General features: G+C 43.9%; 1 protein-coding gene across 1 annotated transcript in view; it reads right to left on the bottom strand.

Moving 5' to 3' along the window:
- The window catches only part of THADA (THADA armadillo repeat containing), a 591,430-nt gene that overhangs the window by 423,731 nt on the left and 146,298 nt on the right, over positions 1-21,401 (bottom strand). Inside the window, 1 exon segment of the mRNA XM_040430339.1 lies at positions 11,454-11,586. Coding sequence (XP_040286273.1) covers positions 11,454-11,586 — 133 coding nt within the window.

Genomic DNA, 21,401 nt, shown 5'->3' with positions numbered 1-21,401 from the left:
AAGCGCTGTGCAGTGTTGCGCTATCAAGAGGAAGAAAATCGCCGCATTGGAGTGTGGTTGTGTGGACTTTTCATCATCCTGCTTGCTGTCAGTGAATAGACAGCGTTTCTTGCTAAAGATGGCCGCTGAGGCTACTGAAATAACTGCTGCGTCATCTTCATTCCGAAAAGGCGGGAAAAATTGGCGCCTTTCTGAGGAAATAGCGGGAAGGAGTTCAAGGTCAGGCGCCACTGCTTATCTGGACATTTGCATGTCTGCCAGCATGGACACCGCCTTCCCCATACTGGAATACCTGGGGGGCGGCCTCCCAGTGCAAGGGGAGGAGCTGGCTGATTTAATTGACGCGACCCTATCGCTCTCCAGAGAAGGATCGAGCATGTTGGAAAGTGAACAGAGCGCTGCTGCAACGTCCGCACCTGAGATTGCAAAGATGTCTGATATTGGTGTAGAGCCAGAGGAGGCTCCACCGGCCTACTCTCCGGGACCGGAGAAACCCGCCTGCCGCCCAAGGGAGAAAGAACCAGAGCCCTGCTATGGCTCGTGGAGAGACTTTTTTCAGCCCTCTTTCAAATGGTCCTCACTAATGGCGGAGATCCGGGAGGCCGCTATAAAGCGGAATACCAAGACCAAGATCTACTACGAAGAGTTGACTAAGACTATCCATGAAAGACACACCAACACGCAACCCCGCCTGGAAAGGAGAAAGGGAGTGGTGGTGTCCTTTGACAAAACCCGTGGCTACGGGTTCATCCAAGACTATCTGACTGGCAGAGACCTATATGTGAATAGAAGGTCTGTCAAGAGAGACTACCTCCCTTCCTATCAACACAGCCTCCGCGAGGGAGAGGAAGTGGAGTTCACCCCTGCCGAGAGCCTGAGAGGCCCTTATGCAACTGCCGTGACCCGTCCCAAGCGAGCACCTGAGGACTGGGAGGCAGAAGAAGAAGACTACTCTGGCTGCGAGCGAGAACCGGAACGCTCTCCAGAGCCGGCCCATCACGCCTTCCAGGAGCGGAGCTCCTTCATTGGGCCTAACGTCTTCTGGCAGCCAACCGTGTTGGAGAAATGGGTGAGCCCCTATCCTTCCCCCGAGCTGCCTCGTCGGGAGAAGACCATACAAGATATGGAAAACTGGCAAGGACTTCATGCTACCTTGGAGAACATCCGGAAGGGTCGGAGACCCGATGCGCCACCAGAACCTGCAGAGGCCGAGTCCGAGCCGTCATTCCCTGTACCTGCGCCGGCGACGCCAGCAGATGACAGCGACTCTGACACGGGGAGCATCGGTGAGCAGATTGTCCGGCTGGAGGAGAAGTTGCGGGAGCTGCGCAAGATCGCGACCGCCAGGATCCAGACGCCGCCGAAGAAGGACGAGGTAAGGGTGCCTGTCACCACCCGTAGACTACCTTCTGCTGCCACCGCTCCGCCAGTGCCCCAAAGAAGACCTCCGGTTGCTGTGAATAGCTGCGCAGAGCCCACCGGACCGCTTGCGGCGGCGGTAACCGCTCCAATCCATCCCACCATTATCATGCCGGGACCGGTACGGTCCACCCAAGGGTTTACCCCTAGGCCCATGGGGCCAATACCTATTAGGGGCCCCTTCACCTTGCAGCTGCCCCCTAATACAGTTATGTGGGCCCATCCTCCTGTAGAGGACTACTACAGGCCGTACTTGCCAGCAGAGCCAAGTGGTTATGATATGCCACTGTGAATCAGCCTGCTAGGCCTTTGATTTATTTCACCGAAGAAGTATGGTGTTAACCCTTTCAGGACAGGAGTCCTACGTTTTCCTGGTCCTTTGTTGCTACTGCCAGTTCATCTACGGCTCAGTGGTAGGTGTTGGCCACTGAAGTAATAAAGCCAACAAAGCCACGTTTGTTTCCAGGACCTCCTGCCTGCTTTTGCTACCCCACGCCAAGTTGTGCCTGTTCCTTAGTTGCACCTTTTACCCTTCACCCCCTTTTCAGGTTGATCAGGGGTATTACAGCACTGGTCTTTGCTGTCATTTTATTGTGCAACTTGATACTAAGGAACCGTGCCCGGAGACAGACTCAAAAGAACCTGAGCCTCTGAGATTTTTGCTCTTTTAAAAGGAAATGTGCCCAGAGATGGACTCCACCGCATGAGAGCCTCTGTGATTTAATAGGAAAATAACCTGGGTACGGACTCATGTTTGTTCTTTGAGCCTCCAAAAACTTTTATACTGTTTTATCTATTGTGCTGTTCTATTATGGACTTATTCATTGTCATGGACTATCCTGGTTATAATGTTACGCTGTGCCAGGTCAGCGCCCCAGTTCCATTCACTATCCTGAGAGAAGAGAACGACGCCCCTTGTCACCACCCTTCATCTTTGCCAATTGGACCTGATATGAATGTAAATGCAGATGAATTACATGTATGTATGCCTGCATGTCTCTTTTTTCTGTTTCAGGTAGAGATTCCAGTTGGGCGAGCCCTGATGGAGTACGAGGGCGTACTCAGCTTAAAGCAGTGGGGTATGTAGTGTACGGGGACTGTAATGCCCGTCACTACAAAAGTGTCACTTGGTGTGCTGTCGTTCCCCCCTTATTTATGGGGAAGTTGGTATATGTCATCTTTATAAATTGTCATGTAATGTAATGTTATGTATTTCCCTGTTACTATTATCCTTGCATGTACAGGCCTGCTAGGGGTGTCATTCCAGCTTCTAGTCACTAGAGGGAGCTAGAGAGCCCTAGTATATATAAGGCCCAGTCAGGGAAGTGAAAGGGAGTCTAGTCTAAGTGTCTGTCTAAAGCTGCAGCCTGCAGTCTGAAGCTGGAGCTTAGACTATGTCAGAGACAAGTCCAGGCCTGAAGCCTGCGGACCAGGAGAGGGTATTGCAGTCCCTGTAACCGGGTTCCGAATCCAAGTAGAAGGTTCCCCTCCTGAATATATATACATGCAGAAGCAGGAAGACCACCGTTCAGAAGCTTCTAGAGTCTGAGGAAAGAGGGAGAGAGACAGAGGCAAAATCCAGAGAAGCAAGAGGTACTCAAGATAACAGAGGAGGTACTTTATAAAGCTAAAACCAAGGATATACGCCAGAGTTAAGGTATTGGGCCTTGGAGAAGATTTTCTATGTCCCAGGATCAGTCAGAGATAGAGTGCAAGCTCCTGTACTGCAAGTCCTGTGTGTTTAACACTCTGTAGTCACCTTGCTCAATCTGTATTGCCTGCATCAACCGTATTGAAAAATCGACTGTATGCAAAGGAACTGCGCTTCCGTTAATGTCTCTATGAAAACGACTAAAGTTGGAGTTCTGTTTTAACATCACGGTGTTCCTCATTTATTCCTGCTATCAGCAAACGGTGTGCCACCGTTTAATTGGCACTGGCGTCACGAACATTTTCTACCATCACCTGCCTATGCAGAGAGTCAGCCATCTCAGGTTAGTGTCTATTGCACTACTACACCCAGAAACACTATTAAACACAACTTGAGTACGCTGCACATAACATAGTACATAAGGCCGAAAAAAGACATTTGTCCATCTAGTTCGGCCTGTTATCCTGCAAGTGCCAAATAAGTTCATCAAATTTATTTTGGAGACTCCTATTTTGCTAGAATGGTCCCCCAATGAGATGATTATCATCTGCCTGGACCCTTGTTTTACAGTGAATTCTGAGATCCGGGAATAAAATAGGTTTGACAAGGCTTAGGTGCATAACAAGTTTACTAAACTATTATAAAATACATAACATACAAAGTAAAGTAAGTAACCGTCACCTATGCTTTGAACAAATGAGTGAGCTCCCCATCAACCAGTTCCCAACGTGGCATCTGGCTGACACCTATATGATACAAAGAGAGGCTGTAGTCGCAAGACATCTCCTTACCCTGATGATTTCCTCATTACTCTTTTCTACATGCCTAGAGGTTTTCTAGCTTCTTAGTCTGTACACATATACAATTTCTACAGACCTTAGGTGGCCTGGTACCACTAACCAACTACATTACAAGGAATTAAAAGGAAAGAACCACTAAAATAAATCTTGCCACACAGACCCTCAGCAATAAACTGTAACTTGGAGGGGATCAGGTAGCAGTGTTCAATTTCCTGCATTGCCACTACAGGGGAAACAGAGACTATGGCAAGTGGACACCTCTGTTTATGTTCAATGGGAAGTTCTAGCGCTTAGTGCACTAATGTTCAAAGAACAAAGGATTAGACAGGGGGATTTCACAATTTAGCTGTCCGGATTACCAGAGGATATATTTGGTATTGTTTTAATGATAACTGGGAACTCTCCCAAGTCTCCCTACCTTCCAAACCTAGACTTCCTTTCCTTACTCCAGATGTTATTGGGCTTGTGTGACTTAGAAACCTAATTTTCACATACCCTATTCGGTAATTCTGCTTAATAGATGGGGGACCCCTATTCAGGGCCAAGAGCAAAATTTTTACTATAAGATTCCATTTTTGTTCTAAACCACGGCAACGCTACAATGGTACTGTTTGCTTACACACATGACTGCCTTATCACCTTATTACTGTACTTTTGTAAACCTATAAACCATTGGGAGAAAAAAAAAAAATAGGGCAATCAATTTAAAGAAAAAAAAATTCCTGACCCGGGTTATATGCACCTCAGCAAACTCAATTCCTTGTCCAATGCAATTTGACTCCACAAGAAACATGTACCAACAACGTATCCCTGCGAAAACCGAGCACAGGCAAACAAAAGCCATGGTTTATATTCTAAGTCCGCCTTTCTCTCCTTCTCAACCTCAAGGCTGTAGATGACAAGACTTCTGAGGGAAAGCTTTCATAACAGGAAATGGAACATGCCAGATGCCATTTTATGCCGTTAAATAATAGAAAGTGTTAACTAAGCAAATAAAAATCTTATAAGTACTGTATGAACAACTGTTCTTCCACTAAACATTATTACCCTGTTGGTTTAGGATATTATGCCATGGTACACAGACAAGCGCCAGCGCAAGTCACAGCACGGCAACAAAATGAAGTCACTTTTGGCCCTGCAAACAATGGAGTCGGCTTTGGCTTAAAGGGGGTAAATTGGGTATGTGCCACAAAAAAATATAAATAAAAAAAAAAAAAAAAAGGATCTTTATGCTGGAAACATTTACGGTTAAAAAAATATCATTGTTACCGTATATAGTTTGTGTTGTTGGGGGGAAAAAAAGACGTCAATCAAAACCATTGGGAGAAACAGTTGGATCAGGTCCTAGATAGGGTCCATTAAAGGTGGTTTCCTGGGACGTGAATATTAATGACCTATACTTAGGATAGGTCATCAATATGAAATCTGAGGGGTCATACTCCTGGCATTCTGCCAGCAAGATGTTTCCAGGAGCCATGATGCACATTAACCAAGTACACCTCTGCGTAGTGGTTGTGTCTGGTTACAACAGCTCTCCTCCCATTCAGTTCAAGGGACTGAGCTGCTATAACTAAAGTACAGCTATGCTAAGAACAATTTTTGTTAAAGTAAAGTAATATGATTGCTACGGAATATAATTTGCATGGTTGGGGGGGGGGGGCACACATCAATCAAGACCATTGGGAGGAACGCTTGGATCAGGTCGTGGATAGAGTCCATCCCTATTATCTTTAGAAGTTAAAGGTGTTTCCTGGGACTTCAATATTAATTACCTATCCTTAGGATAGGTCAGTGGTGGCTAACTTCCGTCACTCCAGCTGTTGTGAAACTACAACTCCCAGCATGCATTGTTGTAATTTCGCAAAAGCTGTAGTGCCAGAGGTTAGCCACCACGGGAATAGGTCATCAATATTAAATCTGAGGGGTCCAACTCCTGGCACACTGCCGACAAGCTATTTCCAGGAGCCGTGACGCACTAAACAGTGTACACTCCTCTGTACACTGTTTAGTGGTTGTGTCTGGTTACAACAGCTCTCCTCCCATTCACTTCAATGGGACTGAGCTGCTGTAACCAATTACAGCTATGCTAAGGAGAACTCATCAATATTTAAGTTCTGGAACCCCCACCAACCAGCTGTTTGAAGAGACCGCAGATCTCCAGGGAGCATAGGAACAGGCCTACGCAATCATGTAGCTCCATGGCATCTTTATACAGCCGAGTTGGACCAGGGAGTCAGACCCCCACCTATATCCTGAGGAAAGGCCATCAATATGTAAATCCCAGAAAAAACATTTAAAAGGCAACCGTCACTAGGTTTGGAGCCATTAAACCACCAGCATCATATGCAGTTGTAATATAGCTTTCTAAAAATGTCCCTGCACAACTGGCCATTTTGGAATGATTAAAAATGGTATATTAGCGGAGATGAGTATGGTGGCTCACTACATTGCATGGGCTCTTCATTCTTAGGATCATAGGAGTCCCAGCAGCTGGACTTCTCAGTTATAAAGTGATGCCATAATGTGGGAAAACACTTTTAACGGCACCTGAATGCAAGCAGACAACCTAACAAATTCTAGCGCACAGTGTTGTGGGCATGCTTGGTGATATGCAAGCTGGGATACGGGGGAGGAGCGGAGCTGTCTCGATCGCCTATCTCCAAATTCAAGATCCTGTTATCTTCCTCCAGCTTTATCATTTTGGAAGCTTGGCGGCCAATGTGAAGCCTTAAATATTTCAGTGATGGTATCATGGGGTTCTGACCACTGGGACTCCCAACGATTTTAAGAATGAGTCGAGGATACATAGGAAGAAGAAATCCTAAGGCCTTCAGTCACTTTCTTTAGCTCTACCTTCCAATTTGTTTTAGGAAACTAAGGGTCTATTTATCTGACCGCCAACATTTCAAGAGGTTTTGCAGTTGCAAAAAAACAGCCGTAATTCAAGAATGACACAAAATCTCCATCTTATCGAGTTCTATATGGAGCCCGAGAGCAGAATAATGGATACAGCTGTTACTTAGAGGTTATCGTCGTAAAGCATTCATTTGATATTCTGAAAAATGCAGCTCAACAGGCGAACTTAAAGTCCATTGTCACACGCGGTTAGAGCAGAAGCACTGATGGTGAGAAAAGTCACCGACCTTGGCAGACTCCAGTTTGACGATACCTAGAATAGCAATCTACCCGTACGGAGATAGGGTTTTGTTTGGCAGTCACAAAATGATGTTTTAATGGAAACAATAAATCCTTGTTTAATGCAACCAAACGTCTTTGTTGCACCTTATCTTGGGTAAGCCGAACGATGTTTCGCAAAGAAGAGACATAATGTTCTAGAATTACTTATCAGGACCCCTCTGTAGGGTCAAAAAAGGGAAAATGTGTCATTTTATCCGCAGGTCGATGGCAATTGTCCATTACACCTAGCTACTAAAAATAGGAAAAACTACAGCAAAACCAAATGCTAAAGTACATTGCAATTATTATAAAGTAAGCAATCAACAAAATCAGCAATAAGACTTGGTTCACATCGGAATCAAGTTTTGTTTTTATTGGTTCTACAACAGACCAAACTGATGCATTTCACGTTAATAAGATCCAGCAGGTCACTGCTTTCTTTTTTCTTTCTTACTGGTTAAAAGTATAGCAAATGGCTTTCTTTAAAGGGATTGTCCAACTTTTTTAAAATTTACTTTATCATAAACAGGTCCAAAAAAGTTGCTAATTTCGTTATATTTCTTTGTAGAACAGTCACAGCTGTTTTACAACTGCAGAGCAATCTCATTCTCTGCAGCCACCACTAGAGGGAGCTCAGAAGGTTACTGCATACTGTTTACACATTACACTCCATCATAACCCAGTGTGCTCTTAAGCTCCATCTAGAGGTGGCTGAAGACAGATATAATTTTATTATTTAAAGGGGTTTTCTGGTACTTAGATATTGATAACCTACCTTCAGGATAGGTCCTCAATATTTGATCAGTGGCAGATCAACACCCGGCACCTCCACAGATCAGGTGTTTTTGGCAGCTGTTGGCGCCGGAAAATACACGGTGAAGGAGACGGAAGTAATGTAGTGGTCATGCCAGAGTAGAGGAGTTCTATTCAAATGAATGGTAGATGGGAGGCAATATGCCGGTGCCAAAAACTAAACAGTGGGTGGCGCCGTCCATCCCTTGTATGGTTTCTGGCACTGACAGCTGCCCAAAACAGCTGACCTATAGGGCTGCAGGGTGCCAGACCTCTTTTCAATCTGATAGTAATGAGCTATACAAAGGATAGGTCATAGGTACCAGAAAACCCCTTTAACTATGCCTATGCAGAGAATACTGAGCTCTGAAGACACGAAAAAAATCTGTACAGAATTTTGGAACTAAAAATGACGTAAGATCTATAAACCCATGATTAGCTTTTCAGGTATACCCTCCGAGCGTATTGTTTTCAACGTGACAAGTGCCCTCATGGAAATCTCTTAATAACAATAGCTTTCCTATTCAATAAAGCCAAATGGTCATGTTAAGGTGGAAGGTTTGGTGATAACCAAACTAGGCGCCACTACATCCCAATCATCATTACTTCCAACTCCTCTATATACATATATGCTTGGCTGAACATGTATGTGTTCTCAATGGAAAGAGTGATGCTGCCATACACGCCTGGGGCCAGCTTACCTCCTGGAAAAAAAGAAGAATCAGACGTAAAAAAAAATAATACAGTTTGACCGATCCTCCCTTCAGGAGCATCCCAGACACATTAGACTGCCGGCATGTTCAGCTGACAACAGCCTATTATGCATGGGGGCCTTAAAGGGGTTCCCAGCATTGGGAGTATTTACCAGTGGCCCCAGTGTATTGTACCTGCTGAAAAAAATCATACTTAACCATTCCCGGGTGCTCCAGCTCCCTTCACTGGTCTCCCAGTCCCCGTCATGTAACTTTTGGGTGGATGAGGTCACGTCAACTGCTGCGGCCAATGACTGGCTTCAATTGTGATGCAGATGGTGTGCGTGACCCAGCAGTGAAGTGCCGCTTGGGGACATGTTATCGCAGAGGCCAGTCACTGGCTGCAGAGGCAGATGTGATACTGTCCGTTCGGAAGTTTACAGAGTTTAGACTGAAAGACTAGCGAGGGGAGCTGGAAAGGAACAGAGGGAGCAGGTGGGTATGTTTTCAACAGGCACAATACGCTGCTGCCCAGAGTTTAAAATCTCCCAAGGCTGGACAACCCCTTTAAACCTCCTAAATGAGAAGAGAATGCAGCACTAACTATCTAGAAGGACTTTGCAGAAAGTTCTGTCACTCTTAACTGAGGCTGTAAGCAACCCGTGTTAGATTTCACACAGCTCTTCAGGACCCTATTTAACCAAGGAACGGCTGCTTATTGTCGTTGCAAACTTTACAAGTGATTGCAATAAGAAACATAATGGGGCTGGGGGTATCGTTACCGAAAACAGGAAAATCTACAAACAGTGACCTCTTCTCACTTAACGGAAACTAGATAAAAATGAGGTCAATGTAAATAATAGCATGCAAGATAATAACTGCATATTTAAAAGAGGAATACTAACTGCAGGTGAAACGTGAATGTGAGATCAGCACAGAGTCTGCACTGCTATACAAAACCTATGATCAGGGTCCAATTATGATCATAACATAAGTGAATATGAGAGCCGAAGAGAAAATCAACTGTGCAAACACAGGCACAATCCTTGTGATAGCAAGAGGAGCGCTCACGAAAAAGGTCCAAACCTTGGGGGATGCAGGCTTACTTAACCAGATCAAGACCGGGCCATTTCACTAGCAAATGTGTCTTTGAAAGCCATAAAAAAAATTCTTATTACATGGGGCCTTATTTTTAAGAAATTTTTATTTTATTAATTTTTATTTTTTTTACTACCAGGAAAGTGTAAAACAAAATAAGGGGGGGGATACTTTGTTTTTCATATTTATTTTGTTAATAGCATAGTGTGCTACTAAAGTATTTTTTAGAAGCTGTGGTAGCTTTTTTCCTTTATTTTTTTACACTTTGAGCCCAAATAATGTCAAACAAGACCTTTTTGGGACTTTTTTTTATTGCTGACATATTATCCCCAGTTACCGGGGGAATACAGCCCCCCAGAGAGGTTATACAGGGGCTGTACAGCCTCTCTGTAAAGCTGCTCTGGGTCTGCTAAGACCCAGCAGTTCGGGCAGACTCCGGCTCCAGCAATCACATGACCATTAGGACCGGAGCAGGGAGCAGAATTGCCGCTTTCTGATCTTTATACACAGCTCTCATTGAGCGCTGTATATAAATCAATGGGAAATGCAGGGACGGTAAAAACTATCCACGCCTCCTCTATGGGGAGCCCTGCTGTCACTGTCCGTGCAGAGATATGTGTCGACCGCCTGGACATATACAGTCGGTCGGCAAGTGGTCAACCTCGAACAGGAAAAGCTTCTAAGAACCATATGTTCTATCACCTTAAAGCGACATCCAGTCAACATACTGGGTGCCCTCCTCTCCTCCCACTCTGCCGTCATTGTGGTCCCCCATCCGATTTCAATTATGATGGCTGCCAATGTTTTAGACTTACCCATGCAGAGAGCTGTAGGAAGGTCAGAGGCATGCCCGTCTCCACTGCCCTTGAATGGATCAGAGGTGGTTATCTGAGGGCAGTGTGCCTAATACTTTCCTACAACGTTCTGCATGGGAGAGTCTGAGAAGGAGGGAAGGAAATCGTAATATTTCATATTATTTATATTTTCATATATGCAAATAGGCTCCGCTCTCTCCGTAGCTGCGGTGCCGTCTGCACTTTGATTGACAGGGCCAGGCAGTGTAAAAGTGATCACGCCTGGCCATGACTTTTCCTGAAGTCTCGCCCTGCACATGCGCTTCAGTGTCCGGCACGGACACAGTGCAGGAAAGATGCTCGTCGGCAGTTCTCTTCTGTACTGCAGGTATCTTTCCTGTACTGCGCCCGCTGTTGTTGATCGTGGACACTCGGCTCTTGAGATTTTCCCCAATCCTCAGAATGAAGGCTAGGCAATAACTGTTAGATCATTGAGGGTCAACCGCTGGAACCTCCAGGGGTTCTATGTGCCACCACATGAATGGCAGGGATGGTCGAGTATGGGTGTTGCTACTCCATTTATATTCAGGGACTGGTGGAGTACAGCAATCTTCTGGCAGTCCCATAGACTTTGAAAGGAGGGGCAGTGTGCAGGCTCGACCATCCCCTGCTATTTATATAGGGGGACAGGAAACCCATTCTCTTGATCAACGGGGGTCCCAGCGGTCCGTAACTCAAACATCAAAGAGTCGTTCTATATTCATGACGGTTGTAACTGGAATACCCCTTTAATTCTCTGGATCATCGCGTTCGGACCCCATCCAATCAATGTTCAGACTATATGGGAATACTACTTTAAACACAGGCAATTTCTGATCTGGAAAAAGTCCATGAGTCTTTTATGCTCAGAAACAAGACGTAAAAAACATTGTCCCAAGTTTTTCTTAAGAAATTCAACTGGGCAGACGCAGGTCCTTTTGCTTGGTCCATTAAATCCCGTAAAATAAGTGGCCCTCGGCTTGCTCAGTACCTGTATGTAGAATGGAATTCCAGCGCTGCGTCTGGTTGCACAGAGCCGAGAAGACGGATCGCTAGATTTAATTTCCTCCAAGACGTTGCATAACCATTGGCGTGGCAGGCAGCGCAGGCTCTCCTCCTTGCATCTGAAAGAATCAAACAAGTCGAGGAGGTCACGGAGGGCAGTAAGGTTTTATTAAAACCACGCTACACCACTTCAAACACAGACCCAAAGCTGCTCTTAAAACAATCAAACCATTCACGGCCAGACCGGCTTTCAGATATAGGGAGGTCCAGGGGTTTAAATTTCCACAAATACTGGATACAATTAAAAACCATACATCCCACAATGCAACGTGGCCTGATCTACAAGCCAGTCATTAATAACATTCCCACATATTGTATATGTGCATGGTATACCAGCCAGGGGCAAGGGCTGATGAGAGAGAAGATAAGCTTGTGGCGATGGAGGGAACTGCAGACTTTCTATCCATTAAACAGTGGTTTCATAGATGATGATGAAGAATATAGGATTTATGTATAATGTATTCACAGGGTCTTTTTAAAACCCCTCTTAGTGTTCATCCTGAGCCTCCAGGTTCATAAACAGTGTTCTAGAATTTATGTTATAGAGGAAATACTAGAACAGAGGAACATAGATTATATGTGAGATATATCGGAATGGCTCACCCTCCAAGTTGTAATGAAAAAGGGTGCTCCCCCTAAAAAGGTTACCCCAAACCTTGAGAAAAAATATTTAATAGGATAAGAGGGGCACACCTACATCTAATTCACATCGACCACTACACAGTGATATGTTAATAAAAGAATTTATTAAATATACATACGGTACCTGATAAATTTATAATACATCTAAAATACATAATCTATACTGTAAATAAATAAATGGATAAATATATATCAATACAGATAGAGTGTGATCGTACTAAGGGTTAATGACGTCATGTATTATATTGTTGGTAGAAAAATGTCTGTAGTGGAATTGCTGAAATAAAGGATAAGAGAACAGTCACTATATTGGTCCGCACTATGCGATTCTTCCAAGAGGGAAAAAAAATATATGGATGCGTTAATCTTTCAATATAGGAAAATGTACTGTCCTTGGCGTATGATTACATACATTCCTTTTTATAGTGGTAACTTCGTTTCACAGTTATAGCTCCGCTAGTACACTGTGATACAATATGGCAAGTACTCACTGTTTGTAGAAGCGGTAAAATGTTCTGGCCGTTGCGCTTAGCGTGGCGTCCCACGTGTTGTCAGCGCAGATGATTATACCTCCACTCTACTTTATCGTGAGTTGTAGACTTGAATCGAAGAACTTGCACAAAAAAGGGGAGAAACAGTCCGTTTGGTGAGCTAGGGTCAATGAAAGTTCGGCCCTACTTGAGATTCGCCATTGCTTTGATATCTTTTTTGCACGGCAGGACTTTCGATTCTTTACAGATTGGTTGCAAATTCAGTTAAGATGCGCAAATGATGTTGCGGTTTCCTTCCTTCTGTTGAGACTTGTCTACACCATACGCGTTTTGGAGTTAGCACGACTCCTTCCTCAGTGGACCAATATAGTGACTGTTCTCTTATCCTTTATTTCAGCAATTCCACTAGAGACATTTTTCTACCAACAATATAATACATGACGTCATTAACCCTTAGTACGATCACCTCTATCTGTATTGATATATATTTATCCATTTATTTATTTACAGTATAGATTATGTATTTTAGATGTATTATAAATTTATCAGGTACCGTATGTATATTTAATAAATTCTTTTATTAACATATCACTGTGTAGTGGTCGATGTGAATTAGATAGATTATATGATATAAAAAAAAAAAAAACGGATGCTTTTTTTTTTGGGGGGGGGGTACACTATTTAGAAGAGTAGTGTAAACAGTCTTTCAATAGGAGTACGATGTAAAATATGGCAAGTTTTGTATGCGATAGCCGCATGTTGTGTAGCAGAGGGAAGCAGTAAGTAAGGCTACTTTCACATATGTGTTTTTGCCTGATCCGGCAGGGTTCAGCAAAAACGCTTCCATTATTAATAATACAACCGCCTGCATCCGTTATGAATGGATCCAGTTGTATTACCTCTAAAATACCCATGACGGATCCGGCATTAAAACCATTGTAAGTCAATGGGAGACGGATCCGTTTTCTATTGAGTCCAAGAAAACGGATCCGGCACCGTTGACTTACATTGTGTGTCATGCCAGATCCATTTTTCTCCACATCCCATGCCGGACAAAAAAAAAAAACACAGCTTGCAGCATTTTTCTGTCCGGCATGGGAACGCAACAAAACGGAACAGAATGTAATTTGGAGCACTCCGGTATGTTCAGTTTTGTCCCCATTGACAATGAATGGGGACAAAATGGAAGTGTGAAAATGGCCTAAGTATCAGATTTTTACTGAAAGCCGAGGAATGGGACATTCTTCAACCATGTGCATAAAAAGTGCAGCGTGCCACACACAAAAAAAAGTGTACAAGGACGTAGTCCACGTCAAAACCTTTAGGCTGGGTTCAGACATGAGCGTCTTTGATATGCGCGTTTAACGCGCGTTTTTGACGAGCGGTTTTTGCATATGCGCGTTTGACGCGCGTTTGTGTGATTGACTGCAATGTCCTATGGCCACAAACGCGCGTCAAAACGCCCCAAAGAAGCTCAAGTACTTGTTTGAGCGTAGGGCGTTTTACAGCGCGTTTTTCAGCGCTGTAAAACGCTCAAGTGAGAACCAGGGCCATAGGGAAGCATTGGTTTTCATGTGTTGAGCGTTTTACAGCGCGTTTGAACGCGCTGTAAAACGCTCAAGTGTGAACCCAGCCTTAGGCCTCTTTCACACGGGCGTGTCCGGATTAGGTCCAGGAGCGTCCCGGTGCATTACGGCAAACCTGCGCGAGTTTTCCGCGCGAGTCAGTTTTGACTGCGATTGCGTTCCGATGTTCAGTTTTTATCGTGCGGGTGCAATGTGTTTTGCACTCGCGTGATAAAAAACCGACTGTGGTACCCAGACCCGAACTTCTTCACTGAAGTTCAGGTTTGGGATAGGGGTTCTGTAGATTGTATTATTTCCCCTTTATAACATGGTTATAAGGGAAAATAATAGCATTCTGAATACAGAATGCATAGTACAATAGGGCTGGAGGGGTTAAAAAAATAAATAAAATAAAAAATAAAAAAAATAATAATAATTTAACCCACCTTAATCCACTTGTTCGTGCAGCCGGCATCTCTTCTGTCTTCATCTGTAAGCAATAGGACCTTTTATGACGTGACTACGCTCATCACATGATCCATCACCATGGTGATGAATCATGTGATGAGCGTAGTGATGTCATCAAAGGTCCTATTGCTCACAGATGAAGACAGAAGAGATGACGGCTGCGCAAACAAGTGGATTAAGGTGGGTTAAAAAAAAAAAATTAACCCCTCCAGCCCTATTGTACTAAGCATTCTGTATTCAGAATGCTATTATTTTCCCTTATAACCATGTTATAAGGGGAAATAATAAGGATCAGGTCCCCATCTCGACTGTCACCTAGCAACCGTGCGTGAAAATCGCACCGCATCCGCACTTGCTTGCGGATGCTTGCGATTTTCACGCAACCCCATTCATTTCTATGGGGCCTGCGTTACGTGAAAAACGCACAAAGAGGAGCATGCTGCGATTTTCACGCAACGCACAAGTGATGCGTGAAAATCACAGCTCGTGTGCACAGCCCCATAGAAATAAATAAGTCCGGATTCAGTGCGGGTGCAATGCGTTCAACTCACGCATTGCACCCACGCAGAATACTCGCCCGTGTGAAAGGGGCCTAAAACTACGCCAGAGTAAAGTAAAGCACGCCATGACTAAGTACGCAGTGTGCATTAGAAATGCGTCAGTCCAAAGATGGATATTTAATATGTACTAATAAAAGGAGAAGTTTTATTCACGCTGGACAGTTTTTGGATAAGTAAGCACCCCTTGAAGCAGGATTGCAGGACTGACTGCTGGATCTGGAGTCCAGAACTGGTTAGCTGCGTTTTGCTTTTGTTTATGTAAAGCACAGATCTGTCCAAATAACAACATCCGAACAGTAGATCATATGTCAGCAGAAGTCTGTGCTCCAGAGCTGCCATGCCTGCTGTAATTGGAGTTATGAAGAAGGGTCTTCTGCTCATCCAATCAATCACCAAAAATAAATAAATCAGTAGGAGCCCTGCGTACAGTCCTCTTGGTTGAATGAAGATAGCGTCTAAAACGGACATGGGAGATATTGTTTCTCCTTGTGGACAGGGAGTCTTCTAGGCCAGGCAATGCTCCATGGGGAAAAAGGATATCCAGATTAGCTGTCTACCAAGAGAGAATAACACAGTCTAACCTTTTAACAGGTCTTTCAACATGGCTATGGATATTACCCAAACCAACAGTCTTCTCCAAAACGATGTGTCTCCTTTTTCCTTTCTGAGAAGACCGCGAAAAATGGGACGTACTATTTTTTTGCCGGGCCACAGAATGGACAAACATCACACGATGGGCTGTACACATCTTTTGTAACCCCAATTTAAACGGGTCAGCATCCAAAAAATGCTGAAAATACAGTGTAAATGAAACATAAGTCATATTGAAAGGCCTATCAAAGGGTCGGACATTGACTATAGGGTAGCTACTGCACCTCCACTAGGTGGCACTACACCTTTCTCGTGGAAGAGAGAAAATCTGCAAAACTCAGTCATGTCCCGTCCGTCTGTCAGCTACTTCCCCATAAGAGCCCCTGCGATTTGTACCCATCTTATGATGCCCCTTATGTAACGCGTCACAGTCTCAACAATGGACAATAACGCTGTTACGCACACAACTCCATGGCCAGTCCAAATTTGTAAAAGTAACTGCAAGTAATAACTTTATAGAGCATACTGTATTAATAGTTCATAATGACAGCATAAAATACTATAAAATACACAACATAATACATAGTGTTGTACCAAAACAAATACCCGCTGCCACGATACGTGAATTCACCTCCATTGCATTTTCTTTTAAACTAAAATTTATTTAAATTTAATTTCAAACCTGCTAATTTAATTTCCTCCTGGTAATATTGACTTAGAATCAATTTTCAATGTATACGTAATTGAAAACAAGTTTCTCGCTCGACCAAAGGAAATCTGCGTGATCAGACCTTTTCTCAGACGTGGAGCGCTCGGACAGGGGGGCTGTTTGGGGGCCTGACACAAGGATATTCGATCTTCCTTGGGCTTGCCTGTTCAGCCATTGAAAACATATCTACCGTCTACCGTGAACCGTTATATCTTTAGTCACATCTTCCATTAGGCAGCTGGAGTTACAAGCGTTTCGCCCAAAATCCACAAGTCATGGTGACTGCTTTCCATATGTACATATTTACTGCGGATTTTTTCCACAACCATTTATGTATCAGAGGTAACAGGATACAATGGAGGAAAGATCAGAGGATTTCTAGGGTTTTCATAGCCCTAAAACATACATTTATTAAGTGCAATTCAGATTAGTTGCGTGCACGTCCAAAAACTGTACAATCCTCTGTATATATATTGCGTTTGAATAAAGCTGACCATACGTGTTAGTTAAATGTCGGCTGCATCCACCAATTTTGGAGGGACTGGCCAACCATCCTAAAGAGGACCTTTCACCGCTCCTGACATTCCTGTTTTAATAGCTTCTTGCATTCCCCATGTAATAACAATTCTGGAGCATCTATTCTTATGGCTCTATGTTGTGCCGTTCCTTTATTATTTCTACTAGAAGTTATGAATGAATTGCTAGCAGTCTGCAGTAAGGGTACAGAGGGGAGGTAACCCGTTGGGGGGGTGTACCTGCACAGTCTGACTCTATCCAATCAGTGCTGCCATTTTCAGGGACACACCCCAAACTGGTTACCTCCCCTCTGTACCCTTACTGCAGACTGCTAGCAATTCATTCATAACTTCTAGTAGAAATAATAAAGGAATGGCACAGCATACAGCCATAAGAATAGATGCTCCAGAATTGTTTTTACATCGGGAATGCATGAAGCTATTAAAACAGGGATGTCAGGACTGGTGAAAGGTCCTCTTTAAGTGGATAAGTGCCTACTGACTCACCCCTGGTGGCAGATATCAGGGGGTATAAGGACTAGGCATGTTGAAGCCTTTTGTTCTTGGGAAGATAAGTCACAGCAATAGATGTCTGGCAACAGATTCCTCCCCTCTCCCACCTCAGAAAACATTTATGTTTGGCAAAGCGGAGTGTGCATGTGTATGAATGGGCAGAGAGAGATAGCTGTTGACAAAAGGAGTGTTTGGCCGATTGCTGTCTAAGGTGTACGGCTGCACTAAAGGTGGCCATATACTTTAGCAAAAGCAGGTTGAAGCACCATTTCAGAGACAGTCATGCACATTGTAGTCCATATTGACCATTACAGTTGTTCAGACTGCCTACGTTCAATGACACCAGCAGATGGACCAAAAATCTTCCAAAGAATGATTTTTTTGTCCACCAACAAACTATCTTAAGATCAAGTGAAAATTTCCAACATGCCTGGCTTCCCTTCAGATGATCATGGTCCATCATCACTTGCCTAAATTTCACCAGACCATCGTTTTGGTTGCAATCATCTGTTTTTATGCAATCTAGACTAATACATATGGGTATCTTCAGGCTTTGTTAATACAGATCTGGTTTAACTGGATCACAACTAATCCTGTTGGCTCACATCAAATTATAACTGGACCTTCAGGTCTCTGATTGATTTAGTGACAGCAAAGAAAAGCAAGGCAGATTTTATTATCAAGGAACCAAAGCCCTCTGTTCCTCCTCAGTGCAAGTTAGGAGGTTGAGGTTGAGGGGTTTTCGGACCCTAACACTGCCTTTCCAGGGAATACGTCAATTGTAAAATCTTTGGAAAACGCCTTTAGGGCTACCACTAAGGCTATGGTCATACCATGATGCATCCATAGCCTAAAACAGTCCTAAAGTATGCCAAGAGTCTGTCTTTTTGGCATAGATTTTAGCGGTATGTGACAGAACAGAATTTCATATACTGAAAAAGTTAGTCCAGGTACCGTGTAGACTTCATATGAGCCCTACTTTTAGAGTATACATCCAGCGGGCTCTATTCCAAGGACAATGTCGGGTGGCGACGTGGCGTGCATCAACATACCTTATTTTCTACTGCATACTGCCCTTACCTATACAGTGGGTAACCGCAATAAGAGTCCACGGGCAATGTCTGACATCGGGTACCAGTAGTGGCTTACATCGGAGCCTTCTGCAGGATGTACACGTCGTAGGATAATCTCTCACAGAAGCCTCCAAAGCTACGCTATGCTAGCTATGCTTTGCTATAAAGCAGGGTTGTTTGAATTCAGTGGGGGACATATGCAACGGAACGGCATACGGTCCAAAAAGTTGACGCCGTAAATGTGAATGCAGAGTTAACAGAGCCTAACCATCATGCTTTTAGAACACACAGTGGAAATATATAGAAAGTCTAACTTATCTCTCCTGGCTATGAATTCTGTAGCCGTGACCTTAACCTAGAAACATCTAGAAGAACTGCCAGAGAATAATTACTGTCTAATCATTTGCAGGAGAACAATGAGGGAGAAGGTTCACACTGAGCCTTCATTAGCACAAATTCAGCACATCGGGCATTTCCTTTTTTTTTTTTTTTTTCAGCAGCCCTCGGTGGTACTGACGCTGAAGACTTATGACAACAAGTCTGTCTGGTACACGCCAAATGGAAACAGACAAAGGAGAAAGTTTGGAGTATGTCAAAGCCGGCAGATTCCTCCAGAGTTTGCTGCAGGCTGAAATGTTACTATGAACTTGCCTTTTGTAAAACCACAATATAGAGAAAACAAAATCTGTGATTACATAAGAGCTCGATGAAAGAACCCCCCCCCCCCCCCCCCCCCTCTTCTGTGTTAGATGAGACAGGAACTTTTCTGCACAAAGCTGGCCGTTTAACCATTTCTGGTCTAGGAAGCGCCCATGACAGATGTATAGGAATGAATGGGGAGATACGACGCTACACAGTTAAACCGCAGAACCAAAGCCTGTGTGCTTAGACAGCTTTAGGCTTAAGCCCTTCCCTGCCAGTGCAAGCCAGTGCTTGAAAATATCAGTCCAACATGAATTGGTTTTCTTTCCCCCGTTCTTCACTTTAATTCTTGGAGCCGTCTTCCCAGGATGTGCTTAATATCTAAGCTTAGGCTGAAATGCGTAATACAACAAGCTCATGAATGGCTGGAGCTGTGCAGAGGGGTGTATCAGGCACAGTATTTGGGGTTTAAAGATCTTCTAGACAAACCTGAATATGATAAAACGTGATAATTTTAAGCATTCAAGTAGACCTAGGAAGATACAAGATAAATCTTAAGCATTCACGTAGACCTAGGACAGGCATGGCCAACCTACAACTCCCACCATGCCCTTCTGCAGGCTGATAGCTGTAGGTAGTCTGGGCATGCTGGGAGTTGTAGTTTTGCAACAGCTGGAGAGCCTCAGGTTGGCCATCCCTGAGCTAGGATGATACAAGGTACTGAAGAAGCAGATTTCGTTGAAGAGCAGTCCAATTCCTAAGAAGTCTATGGTGGAGTTGACCACAGTTAAACAGAATATGTCACCAATATTATGCTGTCCTATCTAAAGGGAGCATAAACGGGATGACCGAGACCTCGAACACAACTCTGGGTCACTTACTTCGATTGACCCAGTCCTTTTGCAAAAAAGCGTATTGAGCAGTGCGAGCCGAGCTCTAGAGTCCATTCAGTACAGTGAATGAAATCAGGAGTCCTCGTATTCATGAGCTCCTGGCTCTCTCCACCCCCTGTGGCTTCCTATAGCAATCAGCGGCGGGGTGGAGGGCTGGGAGTTCATGAATTGGGACTCCTGAGCTTGTGCAGTGAGTCGAGAGGACTCCATCACTCAGCTCGCGATGGAACTACTCAAGACTTCTGATTTTTAGCAAAATGAGTCAAAGGGATTTTCTGAGACTTTTTTTTTAACTAAAGATCTATAATCTGGATAGGTCTTCAGTATCTGATTGAGAAGGCCACAGCATCTCCTGAGCCGACCCAAACTACTGTATAATAGTCTGATCGCAGGTCCGTTGTATACACGATGATGTGAGTACATTGCAATACCCAAGCGATCAAATAGAAACGGACTGTCGTAAATTATTATGATACAGTCAGCTCCGGTCAAGGGAGCTGCGGTCGGCTCGGGAGAAGCATCTTACACACTGGGCGTGTTTCCCGATTGTGTGAATCAGTCCTAAGCCTTCAGTCTATCTGCTGTGTAGCTTTATACTATCTAAAGGCATTGCTTTTCAATCAGATTGCTGAAATTTGCCAAAAACATGTTGCCCCAATGATCCTACTGATCAACAGATATCTGACGAAGTATCGTTTAAAGGTTTGTTCCTGACAATTTTACAAAAAAAAAAGGCCACATGGTAATATACATAATCTAAATCGGACAACCTGCTTACTGTTGGCCTCTAATAGTCAAAAAGTTCTCTGACTTTATTTCTTGGCTGCCAAGCCCTTCCAGAAAGACATGCTGAGCCTATAGAATTTTACGTGAGCCTGTGAGTGTGCCGAAATATTCTTCACTACCCAAACAATGCCTGATCCAATACATACACATGTATACATAAAAAAAAAGAAATGTTAGGCTGCTCTGACAATTGAAGAGAAGCTATTTAATCATAGGCTCGGCTCTCCGTGTCCTTTGGCAACCCTTCCCAGTACAGCAGAGTAATACAAGCCTGCTCACTGGAAAAATCCAGCTGAAGGCCCGTCTTTCCAGGGTTCTCTGTAAGCCTCATTCCTATTCCTTAGGTTACAGATTCCTTTAATCACAGTTTTTAAACCGTACAAAGGAAGCATATGAAAAAATATATGTCTCCCAGAAGATCTCTCC

Source organism: Bufo bufo, chromosome 4 (genome assembly GCF_905171765.1).
Source record: "Bufo bufo chromosome 4, aBufBuf1.1, whole genome shotgun sequence".
Taxonomy (NCBI): domain Eukaryota; kingdom Metazoa; phylum Chordata; class Amphibia; order Anura; family Bufonidae; genus Bufo; species Bufo bufo.
The sequence above is the reverse complement of the archived record's forward strand: the minus strand, read 5'-3'. Positions and strand labels throughout refer to the sequence as shown.